The sequence below is a fragment of the Sphaerodactylus townsendi genome, linkage group LG07, assembly GCF_021028975.2.
Source record: "Sphaerodactylus townsendi isolate TG3544 linkage group LG07, MPM_Stown_v2.3, whole genome shotgun sequence".
Taxonomy (NCBI): domain Eukaryota; kingdom Metazoa; phylum Chordata; class Lepidosauria; order Squamata; family Sphaerodactylidae; genus Sphaerodactylus; species Sphaerodactylus townsendi.
Window position 1 is genome coordinate 121,614,316 of NC_059431.1, and position 24,139 is coordinate 121,638,454.

Consider the following 24,139-nt stretch of genomic DNA (forward strand, 5'->3'; position numbering starts at 1 on the left):
TCAAATCCTCCACCAGGGGCACAATTCCAAGTTGGCCGGTCACTTTGACTTAGTAAAAAGCTTGCATTTGCTTCGTAGACAATTTTGGTGGAAAACCATGCATAAGGATATTGAGGCTTATATCAAGGGTGTCCTATCTGTGCTATGGCAAAAACAATTCCGGGCAGGCTCCATGGATTATTGCAGGACATTGCGTTGCCTAGTGGGCCCTGGCAGGTGATCTCCATGGATTTTATTACGGACTTGCCTTTGAGTAATGGCAAAACGGTGATCTGGACTGTAGTTGATCTGTTCTCTAAGCAGGCCTATTTTATTCCTTGTACCTCCATTCCCACTGCTCAGAAGCTGGCTGAACTGTTTATGCTGCATATTTACAGGTTGCATTCTGCCCCCAAGAAAATAATTACGAATAGGGGCTCGCAATTTGTATCCCGCTTTTGGAGGACCTTTATGAAGTTGTTGAACATTGAACAAGGGTTGTCTTCGGCCTACCACCCCCAATCTGACGGGGAGTCTGAGAGGTCCAATCAGACTTTAAAACAGTACCTGAGGTGTTATGTGAACTATCAGCAGGATAACTGGGTTGATCTGTTGCCCTACGCAGAATACGCTTACAATAACTCAGTTCATAGTAGTACGGCAAGACTCCTTTTGAAGTGGTTCATGGTCGTTCAGCTCTCTCTCTGCCCACGCTTCAGCCGGGGGACGCCCCTGGACCCGAAGTTAAAGAATGGATGCAATCCATTGCTGATCAATGGTCTCCTATCTTGAAAGCACTTCAGGAGGCTAGAGACTCATACAAGCAACAGGCCAATAAGCGCAGATGCGACTTCCCCCTGGTGGTGGGAGATATAGTGTACCTCTCCACCAAGAATCTCCAGGACATACATTGGCCCTCAAAACTGTGCGAAATATATTAAGCCCTTTACGATTGTCAGAGGAATAAGCAAAGTGACTGCCGAACTGGAATTGCCTAATGCTTTGCATAAAATACACCCTGTGTTTCATTGCAGCCTGCTGAAGAAGACATGCTCCCCCGATGTCTGGCATCCAGAGAAGAAGGTTCCTCCTCCGGTCCTGATTAATGGGACTAAACATTATGAACTATCTGACATTCTTGATTCTCACATCTATCGAAACTGCTTGCAGTATTTGGTCTCTTGCAAAGGTTGTTTACCTGGACAGAATCAGTGGATTTTTGCTGAAAATGTTAAAGCCCCCCGTCTCGTCAAAGCTTTTCATCAAAGTGACTGCCGAACTGGAATTGCCTAATGCTTTGCATAAAATACACCCTGTGTTTCATTGCAGCTTACTAAAGAAGATGTGTTCCCTGGATGTCTGGCATCCAGAGAAAAAAATTCCTCTTCCGGTCCTGATTAATAAAACTAAACATTATAAACTTTCCAATATTCTTAATTATCGCATCTATCAAGATCGCTTGCAGTATTTAGTCTCTTTAAAAAGTTGTTTACCTAGGCAGAATCAGTAGATATTTACTGAGAATGTCAAAGCCCCCCGCCTCATTAAAGCTTTTCATCAAAACTGCCCAAGCAAGCCGGGGGGAGGCCCCTACAGGGAGCGGAATGTCAGGAGGCCTGTTATTATGGGGGTTTTGCTATTGCTGCTTTCTGTATGCTGGGGGGTGGTGGAATGGGTTGATTGCATTTCTGACTGACTTGCAACTATCTTTTTAAAATGTTATACTGTACCAGGTGCTGCTCAAGGTCAGTGCCTGGTCATCTCTACTGTTATCTCTTTTACAGTTCATTTTGGGTGCGCTTTCCCAGGATGGGGGGGGGTGCAAGCTACTTTAACTACTGGGTTTTGTGCGGGCAAACCTCAGTTCTGGCATGACCAGAGAAGATCCTCAATACTCAATAAACTACTTATACATGAGTTTGTTTCAGTTTTTGAGATTCTGACAGCAGGATTGTAAACAAATGCATAGCAATGTAGACAAGTAACAGGATTTCTTATTTTATCTCCATGTAACCCTTCCTGGTAATTAGTAAACTTATATATAAAAAGCAACTGAGAATCTGTCTCTTCTATTCTACTCTGCTACTCACATCTATATATCCTCTAATTTTTACTGGACAACAAATGATGAAAGTCTGCTGACAGCCACAATAGGCAGATGAAACTGCCATGTTTAGAGGCAGCATACCTCTGAATACTAGACATTTAGGACAAACAGATACTATCTCCATACCCTGTCGATAGCTACTGGGAGGCATCTGTCTGGCCACTGCTGGCGTCAGGTGCCAGTCTAGATGAACCTGTGATTCCAATTCACAGGGGCTCCTTTTTATTTGTAGGATTTAAATTAATTTGTCACAATACACTTGTTCCCCTGGGCTACTGTAAATCATGCAAAGGTACTTCACACAAATGATGTTTTTGCTGGGCTTTTGGGGGGAGTGGGGCCAGTTTTGGTACAATCAGGTTACCATATACCTGAAAACAAAGCAGGAAAAATATAGCCAGGGGTTTACCAGAAATGCAGGCAATATGGTATTTGTTGACCTGCTCCAAATACAACAGGAGTTTCTGACCCAAAACCTCGATACACTGGTCATAGGTTTCTTGCAGGTATTCTGGCCTTGTGATTGGGTGCTTGTCCTTCCTGTAGAAATCCTTTGGAGGTTGGAGCAGGAGACAGATGAGAAAGAAAAGATAAAAAATACATGGATGAAGATTTCTGAGTACCAAAGCAGAGGAGCAGGAGGGAGATGTATTCTGAATAACAGTTCAGAAAGGAGGCCGACTAGGTCAAATTAAGGTCTGCTCCAACACAGCATCCAGCTCCCATTAAGGGCCAGCCAGAATTCCTTGGAAATTGCATTTGTGACATCATTGTGACACACGCATACACTTGTGCATTCCAAGGATTCAGTCACTGGACACAGGCACTGCCTCCGTGGAAAGTCTTATCAGGACCACTAGTTTATTATTCATTTATATTTATAAATTCGGTTTCTACCCCGCTGTCGCCCAACAAGTCACGTCCGGGGCAGCTTATAACACAATATGACAATTTAAACCACTATTAACATTGCATTAGCATTATACTCAGTGGTGCCCTAACATATACAAAATGGGGAGACCACTAGAGTGGAAGGGAAGGGATAACTAAACCACTAATTGGTCAAAGAAAAAGGAAAGAGGGAAAAGAGAAGGTGAAGGAAAAGGAAAAGGGGGAAGGGAGGCCAGTGAGATGGAACTGTCTTGGAAGGGGGGATGCAGTCAGGAGGGAGGGAAAAGGGGAAATGTCTTCAGATGGGGAGTCCCACCTGAATACCAAGGTATCTACGGAACAGTAAAACAAACAACTCTTCATTTGTAGCACCTTTTTTAAAAAATGCATTTACCTCAGCAACACTCATCAGAACATCAAAGTTATCCCAGAGAGTAATGAAGATGATCCCTTTGAGGTGGTGGCAACTGCAGGAAAAATTAAGCAGAAGCACTAGTGCTGTAGAGATTATCTACACAGAACAGCAAAGGGATTCCCGCGATGGTGGGATCAACCGGGGGAAGACTCTACCCATTCAGAGGTACCACCAGCATTGTGGAGAAATCTGGCTTTGGTTCAAAACATCCTTTTGGAAAGCTGGTGACATCTGGAGTCCAGGCAGAATCTGGGGTTTCTATAACAACACTCAAATAGTAGTCGCCAGGCAGGAATTGTTAGGAGAAGGGAAGCTTGAATTCGGCAGATGGGTAGGGGGTGGGGAGATTATTGCTTTTTTATTTTGCAAAATGTATTAGTGACTGGCTGCAGATTCTGCGTCTAAAAAGGAGAAAAAGCAATGCTTTATCAAGCAGTCCGTTTTATTATGATCCTACATCAGCTGCAGTTGAAAAATATTTAAGCTGAAAGTAACATGCAGGATAACAGGGCAGTAATGGGGGGAGAAATGAAGGTCAGGATTTTCTGTGGGTGAACTGTAGGGCTGCCAGCTCTGGGGTGAGAAATACCTGCAGATTTGGGAGATGGAGCTTGAGGACGGCAGGGCCTTTGTTCTGGGCATAATGCCATACAGCCCGCCCTCCAAACCTCTAGTTTCTCCAAGGGAACTAATCTTTATCATCTGGAGATCAATTGTAACAGCAGGAGATATCCAGGTAATGCTGATGAAATGTTCTTCGGAGGCATCAAGATCTCTGAAGATGCCCAGACCAAACCTGTAGATGGATCCTCTTGCTCTACTTAGCTACTTGTAAAGCCCGGCTCCAGTCCAGAGAGTCTTGCATTGGACCAGGGCTCCACAGTACAGTTGCCAATGTCCAGGTGGGGGCTGGAAACCTCCTAGAACTCAAGCTGAAACTCAAGACCTTCATTGATATATGAAAGGCTCCAATGAAATAAAATATTAGTAGAATAAAACAAGATCAATAATGTATTGTCGAAGGCTGCTAGAACACGGCCATACAGCCCGGAAACCACACAGCACCCAAAAGATCAATAATATTCAAGGCCTAGGCATTAAGAGAGTGATATACTACATTCATGATTTCTCATTGCTTACTGCAAGAACTCAGCAACTCAGTCTGTTATATCCGCATCCTAAGCAGTCACAGAAAAAATACCTTATGTTCATCAGGGTGCCATTTCTTACTCTCATGCAATGGGGTTATGAGTTGGGACTGGATTACTGGGTAGAACAAGCAGTAAAGGAACACACGCACAACCGATTCTATATGTGCTAGCTACCACAAGGGCACAGACTAGTTGCGGGCAGAATTTTCTGGAATCTCCCATATAATATTGCCAAGGGTAGCAAATTTAGTCTTGCTCGCGTGTACGCCCTACGTTGTTGGGGATCAGTCAAATGGTAAAAATAGGTTGCCAACAACTGACTATTTAGCAAGGTCCCCAGGCTCCAGGAGGAAATGTTTTAGGCTTGACTGCTGAGTTCTTGAAACTCTAAGAATCTGTGTTTAATTATATCAAACATTGGTCTCATCCCCCAGAGTTATACCAGATTTCCAGGCAACAAGAGTCCGTTCCCCTGGACAAAATGGAAGGATGGAGTCTATGGCGTCATGTCCCTGCTGAGCTCCCAACGCCACAGCTGGCGGTGCGGAGTGGTAAAATATAAGCCCTGCACCTCCACTGGGGGGAAAATAGCATCTGGATCAGGGGAGTTCAACTCTGGCCCTCCAGATGTTCATGGACTACAACTCCCATCAGTTCCTGCCAGCATAGCTGGAGGGCCAGAGTTGGACACCCCTGATCTAGAATATCAGGAAACGTGAAGACAATTCCCATGCTAGTTTACAGAAGGCATTATAAACTCAGGAAATGACTTTGAGATCTAAATTAAGTCACAGGGAGGGAGAGGGGAGAAGTCCGACATCCTTCGAGAAATTCTAGGGCCCGTCCTTGAATTTTCAGTTTTTGGTTTTAAAAACTCAAGCTTCCAGGCCCTCCCTTATCCAAATGTATCGCAAACCATGCAAGCTACATTGCTCCCAATTATTCCTCTTTCTTTTCTTGACTTCCAAGTGCTGGCTAAGAAGAACAAAGGGTCTGGCATAACCAATAAACTCTGACTTGACATTTCATAACGTTCGATACAAGTCTAGCTATCACATCCCGATCGCTGTATTTTTCTTCCAGAACTTGGGGCAGGGTGGCCCTTTATCCTCACAAAAGCTCCACAAGGTAGGTTAGACCAGCCCAAAGTCACCCAGGGAGCTTTATGACAGGGGGGGGGGATTTTAATCCAGCCCTCTGTAGCCTTAGCTGGACCCCCTCGGACCCCACACTGAATGTCAACGTGTTAGAACAGGCAAAAGAAGAGAACTGCAGGGAAATTAAGACAGAAACACACACGAAGCTGCCTCCGACTGAGTCCGACCATCGGTCTGTCAAGGTCTGTATTGTCTACTCGGACTGACAGCATCTCTCGAGGATTTCCAAGAGAGGCCCTTCTCAAGAGAGGCCCTTCCCATAGAGATGAGAAGATAAGGACTGAACCTGGGACCTTCTGTACGCAAAGCAAAGGCTCCTTCGCCCAATTACAGCCCCTCCCAGAAAGGCAGCCTCTTGCCAGCAACAGGCCAGAGTAGGTCAGCTGACACCCCCCCCCACCTGCTGTGCCCTGCACTGTTCAATAACAAGACTCTGTGTTCGAACGATTTCTTCTATTGAAAACAGTTTTAAGCATTCAGACTTACTCTGTCTCTTTTGGCCGGTCCCCAAAAATCAGGAATTTCTTGTCCCACTTTGTTTGTTTAGTGTATTTCTGTATGGAGCTGATGCTGTACACAAAAGAAAATTTTTGAAAAATGAGCTGTTTTCTTCCCACTGATCCTGACATTTTGCATTGTGGTGACAGAAAGTGTCATCCAGTCACAGCTCAGGGGTTTTCAAAACAAGGGAACAGTCAGAGGTGGTTTGCCACAGCCTTCCTCTATGAGAGCTGAGAGAGTTCTGAGAGAACCATGACTGGCCCAAGATCACCCAGCAGGCTTCATGTGGAAGAGTGAGGAAACAAATCCAGTTCACCAGATAAGAACCCACTTTCAGGTGGAGGAGTGGGGAATCAAACCCAGTTCTCCAGCTAAGAGTCCACTGCTCTTAACTGTCATATCAGCAAAAAACAAAAAGCCACATCCTAAACAGGTCTACTCAGAGTCCTATTCAAGCCTACTGGATGGAACTTACTCCCAGGAAAGAGATAGTAGGAGTGCACTGTAAGGGGCTTGCTTGAGCCACAAGAATTCATTGAGTGTCTTGCTCCCTCACATCAGGGGGCCCATCTAGCGCATGGTGAGGGAGATACATACCTGAGTAAATGAAATGAACTCTTGAAACCACTTAACTGACAGATATAACCAATCAGCGTCTCTTTGCTGTATGTAAGCAACCTGCTATATGTTACGACTGCCCTTTATGCATTCTTTCCTTGACCTATATGCTTTTCGGCTTTGCATGCTTTGTAGTAAACTACGTTCAAAACAATATAAGATACACAAACACGTGTGGCACATAGGCGCCGGCTCAAGAAATTTATATTACCTATTAGTTACTTGTAAAGTATGCCAAATTGTTGGCTATTAGACTTATCAAACTATTATATCTCCATAACACATATATCTCCACTTTAAATCCAATTCATGCAACAATTTATTACAAGACAACCTTCTCTCAAGTCCATAATCATGTAATTGTTAAACTAACAATGTCCATAATCTTATATATATTATTGCGTCAATGTCACCCACTGTGACTGCGATACAAATTCATAACAATTTATGAAAATCCTGCCTTGAATTACTTATAAATACCATCCCAATTCAAGGGCAGTCAAATTTCTCATAATTTTCAGTTGTATATATTTCAATCCGCTCCGTTGTATTTCCCAAACGCTTCGCGCTGATTACCGTGTTTTCGTCTGCCTTCTTCAAGGGAAGTGTTAATGCACTTGATAAGGAACCCTCAACAGTGTAATAGAACATGGCAAAAATGAAAAATATGCAATGATAAAGTTAGATGTATATAAAGCGTTTGATACAGTTAGTCATAATTACTTATTTCAAACTCTAGAAAATTTTGGGTTTGGAAAACAACTTATAAATATTATACGAGAGATTTACAAAGGAGGAAGGGCAAAAATAAGAATTAATGATGGGTGGACAGGAATTGTTAATATTGAAAGGGGAGTGAAGCAAGGATGTCTATTATCACAACATCTGTTTATATTGGCAATGGAATTTTTGGCAGAAAGGATAAATAATAATGGAAGGATAAAAGGTTATAAAGTGAATCAAGAAGAAATAAGGTTAACCTTATTTGCAGATGATATTTTAGTAATAATGGTGAATCCGGCTGATACAATGAAAGAATTAAAAATAATTCTAGAAGACTTTCAGGAATATTCAGGATTCAAAGTAACAGGGAGAAAACAGAAATAATGGGGGTTAATGTGGAAAAAAGACAATTAGAGAGAGATTAGTAAAAAAGAAGATTAAATGTTTGTTTGTTTGTTTTTAAATAATTTTATTAATAAATTTGCATATTCAAGTTAATACAGATTCCACATTTTCAAAATTTCAACTCAGCTATACATTTACTTTCTATTCTATATGTGATATAACCATAAATAAAACAAAACTGAAATTTATAAAGTTATTTCAGAAAATATGTAACACACTCCCCCCACCAACCCCCCCTTAAGAAGAAAAACAAGAAAAAAAGGAAAAAGAAGGAAAAGAGAGATATATAAAAAGAAAAATAGAAGAGAAAAAGAAAAAAACCAACCATCATTGTGTAAAAAGGTTCCAGAATAAGGAAGAAATTGAGAGAGACCTCCCCTTAGCTTCTTTTCTGTTAAATAAACCATATTTCTTGGAGTTATATTACATTAAATTAGTTAACATATTGTTTTCTTTACTTAATTCCTTATAATCTTCTTTTCTTTAAATCAACACTGTAGATATATATTTACATTCTTATATTCTTCTCTTGATTGAAGAAATTGTAACAATGGTTGCCATATTTCTATAAATCTTTCCATCGTATTGTTTTTAATTACATTAGATAACTTATCATAGGTTGCATATTCTATAAGTTGCGATAACCAGTCCTCTATCGTTGGAATTGTGGTCTTCTTCCATCTTTTAGCAAGTTGTATCCTTGCTGACGCTAACATATATAAAATCAATATTTCAGTGTTCTTACATATTTTCATTTCATATATATTAAGAAGAAATAGTTCTGGTTTGAATACAAAATCCCTTCCTGTTATTTTTTTCATTATCTTATATATGTCCTTCCAGTAGTTTTGGACGAGAGGGCATGACCACCAAACATGTATAAAAGTACCTTTCTGGGATTGACACTTCCAACATTTATCTGAGCAGTTATGGTTTATTTTGGCCAGTTTACTAGGATATAAGTACCATCTATGGAACATTTTGAAGTAGTTTTCTTGTAATCTGACTGCTTTAGTAAATTTCGTATTTTTCTTCCAAGATCTTTCCCACATTTCCATATTGATTTCTCTCTTTATGTCTATGGCCCATTTGATCATGCAGTGTTTCACTTGCTCGTCTATCATTTCTGTTTGAAGAGTGTGTTTATATAATTTTTTTATTGTTCCTTTTAATGGGTCTTTATAAATTTTTAATAGCACTGAATCTTTCAGCTCAAATCCTTTCAATTTATCCATTTTAAATTTTTCCTTAAGTTGCTGGTATTGAAACCAATGACAATTTTTTTCATTTACTTTAATATCTTGTCTTTCTCGTAGTGTATATTCACCTCTTATATATTTGACTAATTCGCTATATCTTAATGTGTTACATGGTTCTTCTATCCTCATCCTGGTAGCTTCTAGGGGTGCTAACCATCCTGGGGTTGCTTTAATATGCTTTCTTTTATAATCCTCCCATATTCGAAAGATAGATTTTCTTATATAATGGTCCATGAACAGCTTATATTCTTTTCCTTGGGCGTACCATATGTAAAAGTGCCATCCAAAAAAAGGTCCACTCCCTCTACATTAAGTAACTCAGTATCTTCTAATAGCACCCATTCCCTGAACCATAACAGTCCTGCTGCTCTATAATATAATTCTAAATTTGGCAAACCCAGGCCTCCTCTTTTAACGTCATCACACAATACCTTATAACTTATTCTAGGTCTTCCCTTTCCCCAAATAAATTTAAGCAAATCTTTTCTACAACCTTTGAAAAACAATTTATGAACTTCGATTGGTATTACCTGAAAAAGGAAATTCATTTTCGCCAAAACTGTCATCTTAATTAAGGCTCTTTTCTCCATCAGAGATAAATTTAATTTTGACCATATTTCTAATTTTTATTTCTTTTTTTTCCAATCAGACTCATAGTTGTTTTCAAATAATAGAATGTTGTATTTTGTCAGGTTTATTCCTAAATATTTCACCTTATTTACTGATGTAAATTTTAATTCTTTTTCAATTTCTTGTGTTCGATTTTGATTTGTATTAAAGATCATCATTTTGGTTTTATTTTCATTCACTTTTAGACCTGATTGTTTACTAAATATTTCAATCTCCATCTTCAAGTTCTTTATTGTTTTTTTTGACGGATTCAAAAACAGTATTAAGTCATCTGCAAAGGCTCTGATCTTATATTCAATTTTTTTTCCTTCATGCCTTTGATTCCTGAATTTTTTTTAATGTTTAATATAAGAGGTTCTAAGGATAATATAAATAATAAAGGGGAACGGGGACAGCCCTGTCTTGTTCCTTTTAGGATATCGAATGATTCCGATAACTCATCGTTTATTTTTATTTTGGCTGTTTGTTTTTGGTAGATTGCTTCAATCCAGGCTTGGAATTTTTCCCCGCTGTTTATTTTTAATAAATTTTCTTGCATGTATTTCCAACTCAAATTATCGAAAGCTTTTTCTAAATCTATGAAGATCATCGAGGCTTGTTGATTTATTCTTTTGTTTAAGAGTTCAATTATATTTATAGTTGTTCTTATATTATTTCTTAATTGTCTGTTTGGTAGGAATCCATTCTGTTCTTTACTAATTATTTAATTAAGAGCTATTTTTAATCTTTCCGATAGAATAGCTGCAAATATCTTGTAGTCACAATTTAATAATGATATGGGACGATAGTTTTTTACGTTTGTTAAATCGTACCCTTCCTTTGGAATAACCGTTATTGTAGCTTCCTTCCAGGAGTCTGGTATCTTTCTTTTTGTTTTTATTTCGTTTATTACATATAGTAAATTTGGGGAAATTTGATCTATTAAGGTTTTGTACATTTCATTTGTAAGTCCGTCAGGGCCTGGGGATTTATTTAGTTTAGATTTTTGTATTATCTTTTGGATTTCTTCTATAGTTACTTCTTGATTTAATATTTTCCTTTGTTCTTCGTTTATCTTAGGTAGTATATTATTATTGTCTAAGCTAATTTCCTCTTTTCCTTCCTGATTATATAGCTCTTTATAAAATTCTGTAAATTGAGATATTATCTCTTTTGAGTTAGTATATTCAATCCCTTCTTTAATTATTAAATTAATTTTTTTCTTTTGAATTTGGCGTCTAATTTTCCAGGCCATCCACTTATTGCATTTGTCTGCTTGTTCAAAATTATTTAATTTAGCAATTTTTATTTTATTTTCCATATCTGAGGTATAAATCATTGTTAGTTGATTATGTAATCGATCTAGTTCTGATAGTAATTTTTTGTCTTCAACTATTTGTAACTGCTTTTCAGTCTCTTTAATTTTTTCTCTTATTTCTTGTTCCATTTTATTTATTTCTTTTTTCCATCTGCTATGTTCTTTAATCATGATACCTCTTATAAATGCCTTATAAGTGTCCCAGATGGTGTTGGGATCTACTTCTGGAGTGTTGTTTATATCAAAAAATTCCTTTGTTTCTTTTTGTATTCTTTTTATTACTTCATCTTTTTTCAATAGATAGTTGTTCATTCTCCATATTCTTTGTTTATATGGAGGTTTGATTGTCCATTCTATTGGTTTGTGGTCAGAGTAAATTTTGGCCCCTATCTTTATATCTTCTGTTATTAAACATAAATCTTTTGTGACCCATACCATATCCAGTCTGGAGTGGGTATTATATTGTTTAGCATGAAAAGTAAATTCTTAACTATTTCCATTTCGCAGCCTCCATATATCCGTCAGCTCTAAAAAGTCCACCAATTCAAAGAAAGTTTTTGGGAGTTTCCCTCCTGTCAATTTGCCATCTTTTTGTGTCTGTTTATCTAAAGAAACCGAAACCACTCCATTCAGATCTCCCATAAGGCAAATACTGTTATATTCATAGTCTTTGATTTTTTCTAGTAATACCTGGTAGAACGTGCTTTTATTCTCATTAGGACCATAAACCCCCACTGTTAATATTTTTTTCCCCTCCCAGTCTATTTCTACCCCTATAAATCTCCCCTCATCATCTTTAAACAAGAGATTTGGTTGCAATTTTTCTTTGATATACATAACTACTCCTCTTTTTTTCTTATTTTCCATTGCTGAGACAAAACATAATCCTAATCCCTTTTTCTTAATCAGGTCTATATCTTTTTTTCTAATATGTGTCTCTTGTAAACAAATCAAATCATAATTATTTTTCTTTAAGTAATGAAATATTTTCCTCCTTTTTTCTGGTGCATTTAGTCCATTAATATTCCAAGAAATAAATTTCGAAAACATATTGGATATAGTTAACTAAATAATTAAATAATAATAATAATTTTTTCTCACTTACTATTTTAACTTATGCCAAGTCTTTCTTAATTTTTTCCAAAAAGTTCTCCGCTTGAGGAATTGTTTGTATTTTCACAAATTTTGAGTTATATTTTAAACGTAGTCCTTCAACTTCTTCCCATCTGAAAGTAATATTTTTTTCTCTCAAAAAATTAGTCAGTGGGTTGTAGCATCTCCTTCTGTTCAAAATCCAAATCGGGACCTCTTTTAGAATTACAATGTCTCTCGAATCTATATTCAATTTCTTCTTTGAGTTCTTCTTTAGCATTTCGTCTCGGGTTTGTAGTCTCGAGAAGAAGATTAGCACATCTCTATTTTTCTTAAATTCTTCATTCCCTCTTGGATTTAATCTTATAATTCTTATTATATCTTCTTCTAACATTTCTTCTTCCATATTCAAAAATTGAGCCAGATGTGGTATCATTTTTTGTTCAATCTTTTCGTCTTTTTCTTCCGGGACACCTTTAAGTTTTAAAATATTTCTTTTTTGTCGCAATTCTAACAGTGCACATTGTTTAGCAGCTCTTTCCGCTTCCTCCTCTAATAGGTTAATTTTGCCTTCCCATTTCCCGTTTAATTTATCTTGTTCTTCCCATTTCTCTTATATCTTCTTTATCGCAGTCTCTAACACCTTCACTTGAGAGAAATCTTTTTTCATTATATTAATTCAGTCTCTATTTTCTGAAATTTTATTTCAACACTCTTCTCAAGATTTTTCATTTTGTTATCTAGCCCTTCTAGTTTGGTGCTTGTGTCTTTTTGCATCTCACCCAACATCTCCAGCATCTGATCCATCTTTATCTCCAGTTCTGGTCTCTCCGTTTTGTCTGATATGCTTTGTTTTCTTGTTATAGCTTTAGACATTTTGGGTTCTTAATTTTCTTTTGTTTATTTTATTGCTTTTATTATTTCTATTTAAGTCTTCTGTCTTCTGTCAGACTTTTAGGTTAAATTTGCTCTTTCAGCCCCAGGGAAAGGGCTCTTCCGTAAATTGTATAACCACCACTTTCTGTATTCACTCCTGTCTTTGTTCTTCACTCCTCACTCTTCTCAGCATACGCTTCTTTTATTCTGTTATTTTTTCTTGCTCTTGCAGTTCCAGGTGCCACCACTATTCCGTCGCACTTATTTGCGCGTGCGCGATCTCGGATGTTTTCTCTGAGAGTAACTTCACCGCTATTATTCTAGGCGCTTATTTGCGCATGCGCGATCTCGGATGTTTTCTCTGGGAGTAGCTTTACCGCTGTTATTCTAGGGCAGCTTCGCCCCGCCCTTGTTTGCACGTGCGCCTTCCCACTTTCCCAAGTGCCGTTTACTCTCTTTATGGGCGTCTTCTCCCCTGCTACTCGTGAGCAACCTTGCTAGTCTCAACTCGCAAACGATCAGGTAATCCTTTTATTATCATACAAGTGTCGTTTGGTATCTTTTTTTATACTAAGCCCACTCCGCTTTTAAATCCAAAAATATTTCGTTCCTTTTGCTAAGTTCCTGCTGATTTGGAAGTATTGCAGAGCTTTGGGTGCTTTGCTTACTGTCCTGTGCTTTCTCGTCTCTTCTACCTGTTGAGGATTGAGTCCGCCGTCAGGGGCTCTCAACAGCAGCCTCTTTCCCCTCCAGAGGACGATGCCGAAGAAGTTGTCTTCTTCTTTTGGTCTCCCTTTTTTTCCAGGGAGAGTACCTCAGAAGATTAAATATTTGGGTGTTACAATAATACATAGAAAAGAGAAGATGTTTAAATATAATTATGAAGCAAGGTGGAAAAAATATTAAAACAAATAAAAGAATGGGATAAGAAGACCTTATCGATCACAGGAAAAATCAAAACATTAAAAATGTGAATAATGCCGAAAATGTTTTATTTATTTCGAACTCTTCCGTTGGAAATTAAGAAGAAACAAGTTGAGGTATGGGATAGAAAGCTGGGTGTTTAATAATAAAAAACCAAGAATCATGAATAAGATTATATATATGACAAAAAAATTCTTTAGGTTGGGGGATTCCAAAAATGCAAGAATATTATGAAGCATTCCAGATTAAGAGTCTGATGAGTATAAACGAGGATAATGTCAAAAAATGGGTTAAGTTTGAAAATGCAATAAATGAAGGAGTTGGTGCACATGGTATCTTCAATAGAGAGTTGAAGAAAGGAAATCAAAAAGCAATAGGACCAAGAAAGATCTTGCTAGATATATGGGAAAAATGGAGAGGTAAATGGATGCCTGGCACCCTGGATGTGGCACCTTTGGGAAGTGTGGCTGGCAAAGAAGGAAAAAAGTGATTAAAATATTGAAAAGAAAAGGAATTCAAACTGTGGCAAATTTGATTAGGGAAGGAGGACAAATTATGACATTACAAAATTTTATAGAAAGGAGGAAACGAAAACTGGTTGGTTTTGAGAGGCATATGGGAAAGGATAAAGGTTTCACAGATAAAAGGAGAATGTATAATGTTGAAATGTCTGGAACTATATGGAAAATGCAAAGGGAAAATTCTAGGGCATATATACAAATATATGGTAGATGATAAGGAATTCATGATAAGAACATTGAAACAAAAATGGGAGAAGGAAGGATTTCTAGACATTGGTAATACTGAAAAATTAATAGACAGTTGGAAAAATATAAAGATTGAGAAATATATGGAGTTAGAAAGAAAAGTGATATTAAAATGGTACAGAACACCAAAACAACTAGAATATACGATAAAAGGACTTAGTTCTAAATGCTGGCACTGTGGAGACCAAGAGGCATATTATAGCCATATGTGGATAGAATGTGCAGAAGTAAAAAAATTTTGGACAATTGTATTGTTATATATCAAGAAACTGGTGAAGATAAATATTGATTTAAATAATGACTTAATATTCATGGGTGTAATGGAAGACAGAAGGGTGGATAAACAATATAGTTATATGTTCAAAATAATGATTAAAGCAGCCCATGCAACAATAGCCTTGGGCTGGAAAGAAAAGAAAAAATGGACACTTCAGAAATGGTTAGAATATATCTGGGAACAAGTGACACTTGATATTTTCAATATATTAACCAAAAATAAGATGTGGCAAGATAAACACAATGAAATTTTGAAGATATGGATAATATACGTGGACTGGATGAAAGAAGTTTGAGTCAATGAAGAAATATGGAAGAGGCTACAGAGAATGAACTTACTGCTGTTTGTGTGACAAAACTATGAAGAAGAAAAATGGGGGGAGGGAGAAAAGGGGGGAAAAGTATTGTTTGAAAATGTATGAAGAAGGAAATTACTATAAACTGTAAAATTCAAATGATACAATAAAAAAAGGAACCCTCAACAGGTGATTCTGTACATAACAATCCTTATATCATCTTATTATCGCCATGAATGAAGGTTTCTACAACATAAATAATATACAGATGGAGGAAGTCATATCGCAAAGACTATTTACATTCATTACATTGCATATTAACATAATATGATTGTATACGTTTCTATATCCAGTCAATTAACTCTATATGATTTTTTTTCATACATGTATGTTTTTGTGTGTGTGTGTGTGTGTGTGTGTGTATATATATATTTATATAAATTTCTTATTTAAAACATGCTTGCATTTCTTTTTCAAAATATCTACATCCTTCTAGGCTTTTTACAACTTTCAGCCGAGTATCAGGACCTCAAACAATAATAAATAGTCAAGCTCACAAGACAATATATAGTAACTATATTATACATGCTATTACCATAGCCAATCAAATCCATAATCTATTAATCTCACATATATATCTCTATTTCTTAGTTGTAACAAACTTGCAATTCTTTTTCAAAATAACTGTATTCTTCCTGGCTTTTTGCAGCTTATCACTACAAGACAGGATGTTAGAGTATAAGAAGCCCAAACTCATAAAAAATTATATTATAGCTTTGTTTCACATACTATCACCATATCCTAAATGACTCATAGCTTGTTCGACTCATATATATCTCTGTTTGTTACTTATAATGTGCTTACATCTCTTTTTCAAATCTTTTATATATCCATTTCTTATTTGTAACATACTTACATTTCTTTTTGTAAAGTAACTGCATCCTTCCTGGCTTTTTACAGATTACAACTAAGTGACAGAATCTCAGAGTAAAAGTCAAGCTGACAAAAAATCAATTGCAGCTGTGTTTCAAATGCTGTCATCTTAAAGGAACCACCATAACCTATTGAACTCATAGATGGCAAGCAAACTCAATGTCTTTATTAAGTCCTATTTTATGACTACTGAACTGAAAAATGAATTTATTCTCTACTCTCATAATGAATTTATTCAAATCCATGTCCGTCTTGTTTTTCAAATGTTGAAAATGCTGTAACACTGCAAACCTCAGGTCTGAGTCCCTATGTTGCTTCTCTATAAAATGAACTACTAAGGGAGCATCCACATTTTTGTTTCCAATATTGCTTCAATGTTCCGATATGCGCGTCCTAATCGCACGTACAGTTTTTCCGACATAGGTTTTGTGACATGGGCAAATTATGATATAAATGCAGTGGGTTGTGTCACAATTGGAAAAACCTCTAAGTTGCCAGCTTTGATTAGTCCATGGTAAATCTATAACTTTCGTATTTAGTGACACTCCACACTCTGCACAATGTCCACATCGAAAATGCCCCACCAAAGAAATGCAAGCATATTTTAAATAAGATACACACACACACACACACACATGTATGAAAAAAATTCATATAGAGTTAATTGACTGGATATAGAAACGTATACAATAATATTATAAGTTAATATGCAATGTAATGAATGTAAATAGTCTTTGCGATATGACTTCCTCCATCTGTATATTATTTATGTTGTAGAAACCTTCATTCATGGCGATAATAAGATGATATAAGGATTGTTATGTACAGAATCACCTGTTGAGGGTTCCTTATCAAGTGCATTAACACTTCCCTTGAAGAAGGCAGACGAAAACGCGGTAATCAGCGCGAAGCGTATGGGAAGTACAACGGAGCGGATTGAAATATATACAACTGAAAATTATGAGAAATTTGACTGCCCTTGAATTGGGATGGTATTTATAAGTAATTCAAGGCAGGATTTTCATAAATTGTTATGAATTTGTATCGCAGTCACAGTGGTGACATTGACGCAATAATATATACAAGATTATGGACATTGTTGGTTTAACAATTACATGATTATGAACTTGAGAGAAGGTTGTTGTAGGGGTGAGCTCGCGAACCCGGCAGAACCGTAGAAGGAGCGCTAGGCATGCCGGTGCCCGCTACGGCCTTCCGGGCGCACACGCTCCCCCAACCCCCGCTCCCCCATGAGTCACGGGTCATGAACTGCCTGACTCGCGGTCACCAGGTGTCCCACACAAAGGGACACAAAGGCTCCTGCCCTCAGGTGAAGATTAGGCCCAGACATGGATGCTTCCTCCCGCACGTAGCAGCCCGATGAGATCATGCATCACATGATGATCTCCCGCTCTCCTGATCTCCCGACCTCCCGCCTGCCCGACCCCTTTTACACGCCCCCATTGAAACCCTAATAAAAGGTGTGAGGGGCGAGCGCACGGCAGAGTTGCCAGGATCACGGGATCCCGCGCTTCCTGCTTGCTGGCTCTCTCCACCAGATGAAATCTCCGCGTGTCGTCTCTTCCTTGGGGCCTCGTGGGTACGACTACAGTTGTCTTGTAATAAATTGTTGCATGAATTGGATTTAAAGTGGAGATATATGTGTTATGGAGATATAATAGTTTGATAAGTCTAATAGCCAACAATTTGGCATACTTTACAAATAACTAATAGGTAATATAAATTTCTTGAGCCGGCGCCTATGTGCCACACGTGTTTGTGTATCTTATTTTGTAGTAAACTAGGCATCCCCTGCATCTCCTGTCCCGTGAGAAAAGAGTTACAACTGTTATCTTGTTGTGGGCAGGAGACCAGGTGGCTCCTTCACTATCTGTTGGTGACCTTGGGGCAGTCTCGGTTCCGGAGGCTGCCTCTGGGAAGTTGGGAGGGGGGATTTGTTAGGGGATATATGGAACTGTAGATGCTAGCTTGGTTAGAACTGGCTTTGCCAAGTATGGTGCGCGATTACCTCATCAATAAACACTGCTGACACTTCAGAGTCTGTTTATTGGCTTAAGGTTCGAGACCAAACACCCATCCTGGTCAGTCATCAGAGGCCTCCATGAAGGTCACAAGTGAGGCCTGAAGGTGGCAGCAGCAGCAGATTAAGAGTTTGGATCTCTCTCCTCTCCCTTCGGTTCCCCACAACAGACACCTTATGAGGTAGGTGGGGCTGAGAGAGTTTGGAGAACTGTGACTAGCTGAAGGTCACCCAACAGGAATGTAGGAGTGGGGCAACAATTCTGGTTCCCCAGATAAGAGTTCGCTACTCATGTGGAGAAGTGGGGAATCAAACTCAGATGAGAGTCCACCTGCTCTTAACCACTACACCACACTGGCTCACCCAGCTGCCTGCTGCCTGGACAGGATCTCTCCAGCTTGGAGGCTCCATGAATTCTGTTTTCTGAGTGGAAACAAAGGGCTATCATATAGTTACTGATTGTGACCCAACTGTTTGTTTTGCAGTGGGTCTTTCCCACGGTTTTCTGTTTGAAAGGGAAGCTCCCTGCTGCAAGGCGTCCCCGGTCATGCTGATCCGATCTGCCCTACCAGTCGCTTCCTTTTTGTCCCCTCTGTTGTCTGCACTGCTGGCCGAGGCCTACTGCTGAAGCAATAGTCAGTGTCAATATCCTGGGCCTACTGCTCCAGTGAGGGACCCACAGTGTGAACATTTTAAAAAACAGCCTGGCAGATTCTGCCCAGAAGAGCTGCTGGGTGGGCAAGAGTAGGTGGAGAGGAGATGGAAAGAGTAACACTTCCTGATTTACTTTGCCTTCCCTGTGAAGAGAAGGGAAAGTCACACTTTGCCCAGTTTTAGGAGCTGCAAAGCTTCTCTCATCGGAGCATGAAGTGGTTTCTGAAGAGGTCAAAAATCGAGAATCCAACCTGACGGGAATGTACACTCCATGTGAGGCAGACCACAAGTGCACAAAAGGCCAAAGGAGCATGCCGTGGCTGGGGGGAAGATGAGCCACACCCCTGAAGAGCAGGAAGAACAGAGGAGATGGTCTTCACCTGGCCATTGACAGCTTCTTGCTGGAAACTGATTTTTTTGCTGCAGCAGTCACGGAGCTCTGACTGGTTCGGCTTGGGATGATGTCACCAGGGGCGCTTCCTGTGGCAATGACTGGCAATGTTGGAATCGAATAAGGCATTTTTCAAAACATGAAGGAAAGAACAAAGAAAGAATGTTACACTGTTGGCAGAGCTGGCTACTGAAACTGGCAATATCAAATATTTCTCAGTGACAAAATTGGCAAAGGGATTCAACCAACACCACCATCATCTCTTTGCATGGCTGTCCAGAAAGGAGAAAATCTGCAGGCTCCTTGTTCACAGCCGTTCCGAATCCTGCATCCCACCCAGAAAATACACCACACTCTTCTTTAAGTTGGGGGCTGTGGTTGATTGCAGCCCATGTGGCTAACAGAACGAACATTTAGAAATTTAGCTTTTGAGTTTTCCAGACATATGGCTTTTCCGCACAATTCAGTTAAAACGTTTTAGGGCAGGAAATAAAACTTCATGGAGTTCCATACTGTTTCTACCCCAAAATGTTTTATTTCCAGCCCTAAAATGTTTTAAACGACTCCCCTTTTAAAATGATTCTCTGGCTGAAACATTCTGAAAACGCCGTCAGTTGCTGTCAATCTACTGACCACATTTCCTATGATTCTCTGCTTCCCTGAACTTCCTGGAGGTCCAATTCACTTCAAATTTGGGGATTATTTAAAGGACAGGCACCAGCAGTTCCACTATAATTTTGGTGCATTTGCTTGAAAAACAGCTCCTTCAGCCCTTTGGAAATATTCCCCATACAGAATAATGGAACCAAAGAACATCAGAATCCTGATAAAAACCCAGATCCCAATACCAAATTGGGACTTGGAACCCATGAAACAAGAAATAGCAATAATTTCTGGCTCCATGATATCAGGACCCCCAACCCCAACCCCACTCCAATTTTTTAAAAGCTGCACATTCCAAGCTATCATACCTCAGTCACATGACGAGAAGACTCACTGGAAAAGTCACCAATGCTAGGAAAAGTGGAAGGCAGCAGGAAAAGAGGAAGACCCAACATGAGGCGGGTTGACTCCATGAAGGAAGTCACACCCTTCAGTTTGGAAGACATGAGCAAGGAATTAAAGATAGGACACATGTTGATACATAGGGTCGCCTTAGGTCCAAATTGACTTGGCGTGTGACACTTCTGCACACACAGAGACCCTTCCATGGATGTAGATATGAAAGTATAGTCAAAATTGCAGCCACAAAACTGCAGCCACAAAACTGCAGCTGAAGCAGGAGGGAGCAAAATGAACTACAACAAAGACTCTCTTGTACGAAGACTGTTGACTAGTCAGTGCTCAACTGCTTGTTTGCTAAACGGTCAGGATCAAATGGTTGTGTGGCAGACCTCCTCCTGCTCCTGCTCCTCCTCCGCCATCGCCGCCACCTCTTGCTCCTCTGCCGCCATTTCCTGTCACAAGCAGCAAGTGGTCTTTTTCATGCTGTTGCTCCTCGGCAGTTCTTTTGAAGCGCTGAGTTCTGAAAGGAAGTGTGAACACGTGCGCCTGCGTCCCTGAGAGAGCCTCCGTGGCCAAGGACTTCTCACCCTATAAAGGGATGGGGACGCACGTTTGTGAACATCGGAACCAAGTGGACTGGCTCTGGGAACATGGGCTATTCCCCCCAACTGCTGCCATGCTGGGAAGGAGGAAAACCCCTGGGTGCTTCCACACTAACAGAGACTAGCAGGGCCTTTGCATTGGGTCACCTGAACAGGAAGAATTTGTCAAGGCAGCCCTGCAATGTCCCAGGGCTAGAGGAGACCATGCTCAACTCTTAGTCTGGTGCGAGAGAGAGCAGGGCATGCTCTGGTTGTGGGAGAGGGGTCGGAGTAGTTGAGTTTGCAGCAAGGAGACACCAGTGGCCTAAAGAGTCCAGCAGGAGATGGCTTCCTGGCAATGGCCATGGCGACACCTGGACACTTGCACAGAGGCGACCACTTGCAGAGCAAGGAACTGGAAGCAGGAAGTGGATGCTGTGATAGTAGCATATTGGATATTGAGGAGATAGAAAAAGTGCAGAGAAGGGCAACAAGGATGATTGAAGGATTGGAGCACCTTCCTTATGAGGAGAGGCTGCAGCGTTTGGGACTCTTTAGTTTGGAGAGGAGGTGGCTGAGGGGGGATATGATTGAAGTCTACAAAATTATGCATGGGGTAGAAAATGTTGACAGAGAGAAATTTTCCTCTCTTTCTCACAATACTAGAACCAGGGGGCATCCATTGAAAATGCTGGGGGGAAGAATTAGAACTAATAAAAGGAAACACTTCTTCACGCAACGTGTGATTGGTGTTTGGAATATGCTGCCACAGGGGGTGGTGATGGCCACTAACCTGGATAGCTTTAAAAGGGGCTTGGACAGATTTATGGAGGAGAAGTCGATTTATGGCTACCAATCTTGATCCTCCTTGATCTGAGATTGCAAATGCCTTAACAGACCAGGTGATCGGGAGCAACAGCCGCAGAAGGCCATTGCGTTCACATCCTACATGTGAGCTCCCCAAGGCACCTGGTGGGCCACTGCGAGTAGCAGAGAGCTGGACTAGATGGACTTTGGTCTGATCCAGCAGGCTTGTTCTTATGTTCTTATGATAGTAACAGGGGGGTGAAGGGAGAGGCTGAGGGGAAACCCCCAACATCCATGTCTGCCCTGAACTAAAGGGAAAGCCATGGAAGGAAAGGCTGCAGGCTAATTCCCTCCCTCCACAGGCCGCTGCCTGGTCAGCCCTCAATTCTCAGAGGTCCCGCAGGCTGGGGCTAAAAAGGTCCTGCTGTGCCCACCAGCGACAACCAGGCAGCTGAACTCCTGGCCTTTGTCTCGGGCCTGGCCAGTCCATCCTGCCCACTCACCTCATGGTTGATGCGACATACTCCTCTTTCTTCCCCAGGACTCCAAGGCTGGCTCTGAGAATCCCGGCTCCCACCCCAGAGTCTCCACTGGGTTCAAAATGCATGCCTGACATCTTCTTGGCCTCCACTGGCATCAGTTCCCCAGCACCAACCTGCACAGCCCCTTCAAAAACCAAGCCTAGCCAGCTGCTCATGAACCTGTCTCTCACCCGGCTCCCTCAGCTTGGGGCTAGCTTAACCGGCACTCCCAGTGCCTGCCCCATGTAAGATCCTGGATTGCCCTGCCGGCATTTGCTTACCCAATCAGATGCTTGACCACACTGATTGCGGCGTCATCAAAGGCGGTCTTTCCCATCTTGCTCGGAGTCATCAACGACGTGTATTCGACACCCATCACGGCTGCCTTGCTGTCCTGCTGGAAACTGGTCGAGTGGCTTGAGTGTTCAGTAGAACTTTGAGTAAGGGCTTCTGGCTGAAGAACCGCAAAACCCTACGCACGGGGCAAAACACACAATGCAGGAAGGGCCCTGCTGGAGCCTGGCAAAGAGCCACGGAGGGAAGCATCTGGTTGGCTAGGTGACTCTGGAAAGCCCTCAAGCAGGGCATGGAGGCCATCTCCTCTAGGGATGGTCCAAGGTTCAGTCCATGAACATGGAGGATTAATGCAGTTATCATCTCATGTAGCTACTCTATTATCCAGGCTACCAGTCAAGATCTACACCCCAGGGTCTCTGTGCCCCTGCCTTCAGAGGGGAGATGGCTGGCAACCGGAGACAACGTTTGCACTGGGGTGGCAACTTGCTTGTGGGATGCCCTTCCCCTTGAGGCTTGCCTGGTGCCCGGGCTGCTCTCTTTTCGGTGCCAGCCCAAAATGTTTTTGAACACCCAGGCTTCTCATTAAGGCTTGGTCTGTTAAACTAATTTAACAATGTGTGTGTTTCGTCCCCCCCCCTTTTTTTCATTTACAAATACAGACCCAAATGTCATAAAATCAATAAAAAATCTGCACACAACATGCGATAAAAACAAATGATTATAAGCCACCCCTAAATGACCCCATCTAAAGAAACCCCAACTCGATGTAACAAAATAACCATTCCCTTTCTCTGTATTGTATTTGACCATAAATTATCTAATTTTTAAGCATCGAGGGTTTTTTTAACTTTACCAAAATATAAATATCTTTTATTTTACCTATCCTAGTCATGTCGGTTGGGAGCAACTTTTTGATTCCAATTTCTGGCAAAAATCAATCTTGTGGCAATAACCATGAGAACAATTATCCTTTGGTCTTTGGGGAAGTTTGGTAAATAGTTTAATAAGAGGGTTTCTGGTGTAAATGGAATTTATTTTCTTAAACCAATTGATAAAGTTTTTACTACTTATGACCGGAATGATGAAGCTCCAGCACATTTCCACCATATATGGGGGGGGGGGGGGGATCTGCTTTAGGTACACTATTTTCATTTGTTTTGTTAATTTTCACTAATCTTAAAGGAGAGAGACCATTATATACCATTTTCAATAGATTTTCCCTATACAAAAGGCTTATGGCAAAATTGGTATCCTGCATAAATATGAATTTCCATTTCAGGTAATCTAAGGTATCTCCAATGCTTTTATACCAATTTTTTTAAATTCATCTAATAATAGCAAATAGAGCAACATTCTACTCTAGCAAAAATCTTTTCGGCATCTAAAAAGATGAAGGCTGATTCTAGCTTATCATGCTTAACTATATCTAATAAATTTGAAATTTTACGTACGTTAGTTGTTATAAAACTCTGTGGAATAAAACCTGTTTGATCTACTTATATATTTTTTCAAACAAGTTGCAAGAATTGAGGTTAAGATTTTATA

At 40.1% G+C, this 24,139-nt stretch overlaps 1 protein-coding gene across 1 annotated transcript in view; it reads right to left on the minus strand.

Moving 5' to 3' along the window:
• The window catches only part of CCDC180 (coiled-coil domain containing 180), a 98,612-nt gene that overhangs the window by 10,754 nt on the left and 63,719 nt on the right, over positions 1–24,139 (minus strand). Inside the window, exons 27-32 of the mRNA XM_048504458.1 lie at positions 22,579–22,769; positions 20,778–20,908; positions 19,373–19,484; positions 6,187–6,270; positions 3,372–3,444; positions 2,496–2,637 (exon numbers count right to left, since the gene is read on the minus strand). Of these exons, the coding sequence (XP_048360415.1) occupies positions 2,496–2,637; positions 3,372–3,444; positions 6,187–6,270; positions 19,373–19,484; positions 20,778–20,908; positions 22,579–22,769 (733 nt within the window). The remainder of the gene's footprint in view (positions 1–2,495; positions 2,638–3,371; positions 3,445–6,186; positions 6,271–19,372; positions 19,485–20,777; positions 20,909–22,578; positions 22,770–24,139) is intronic.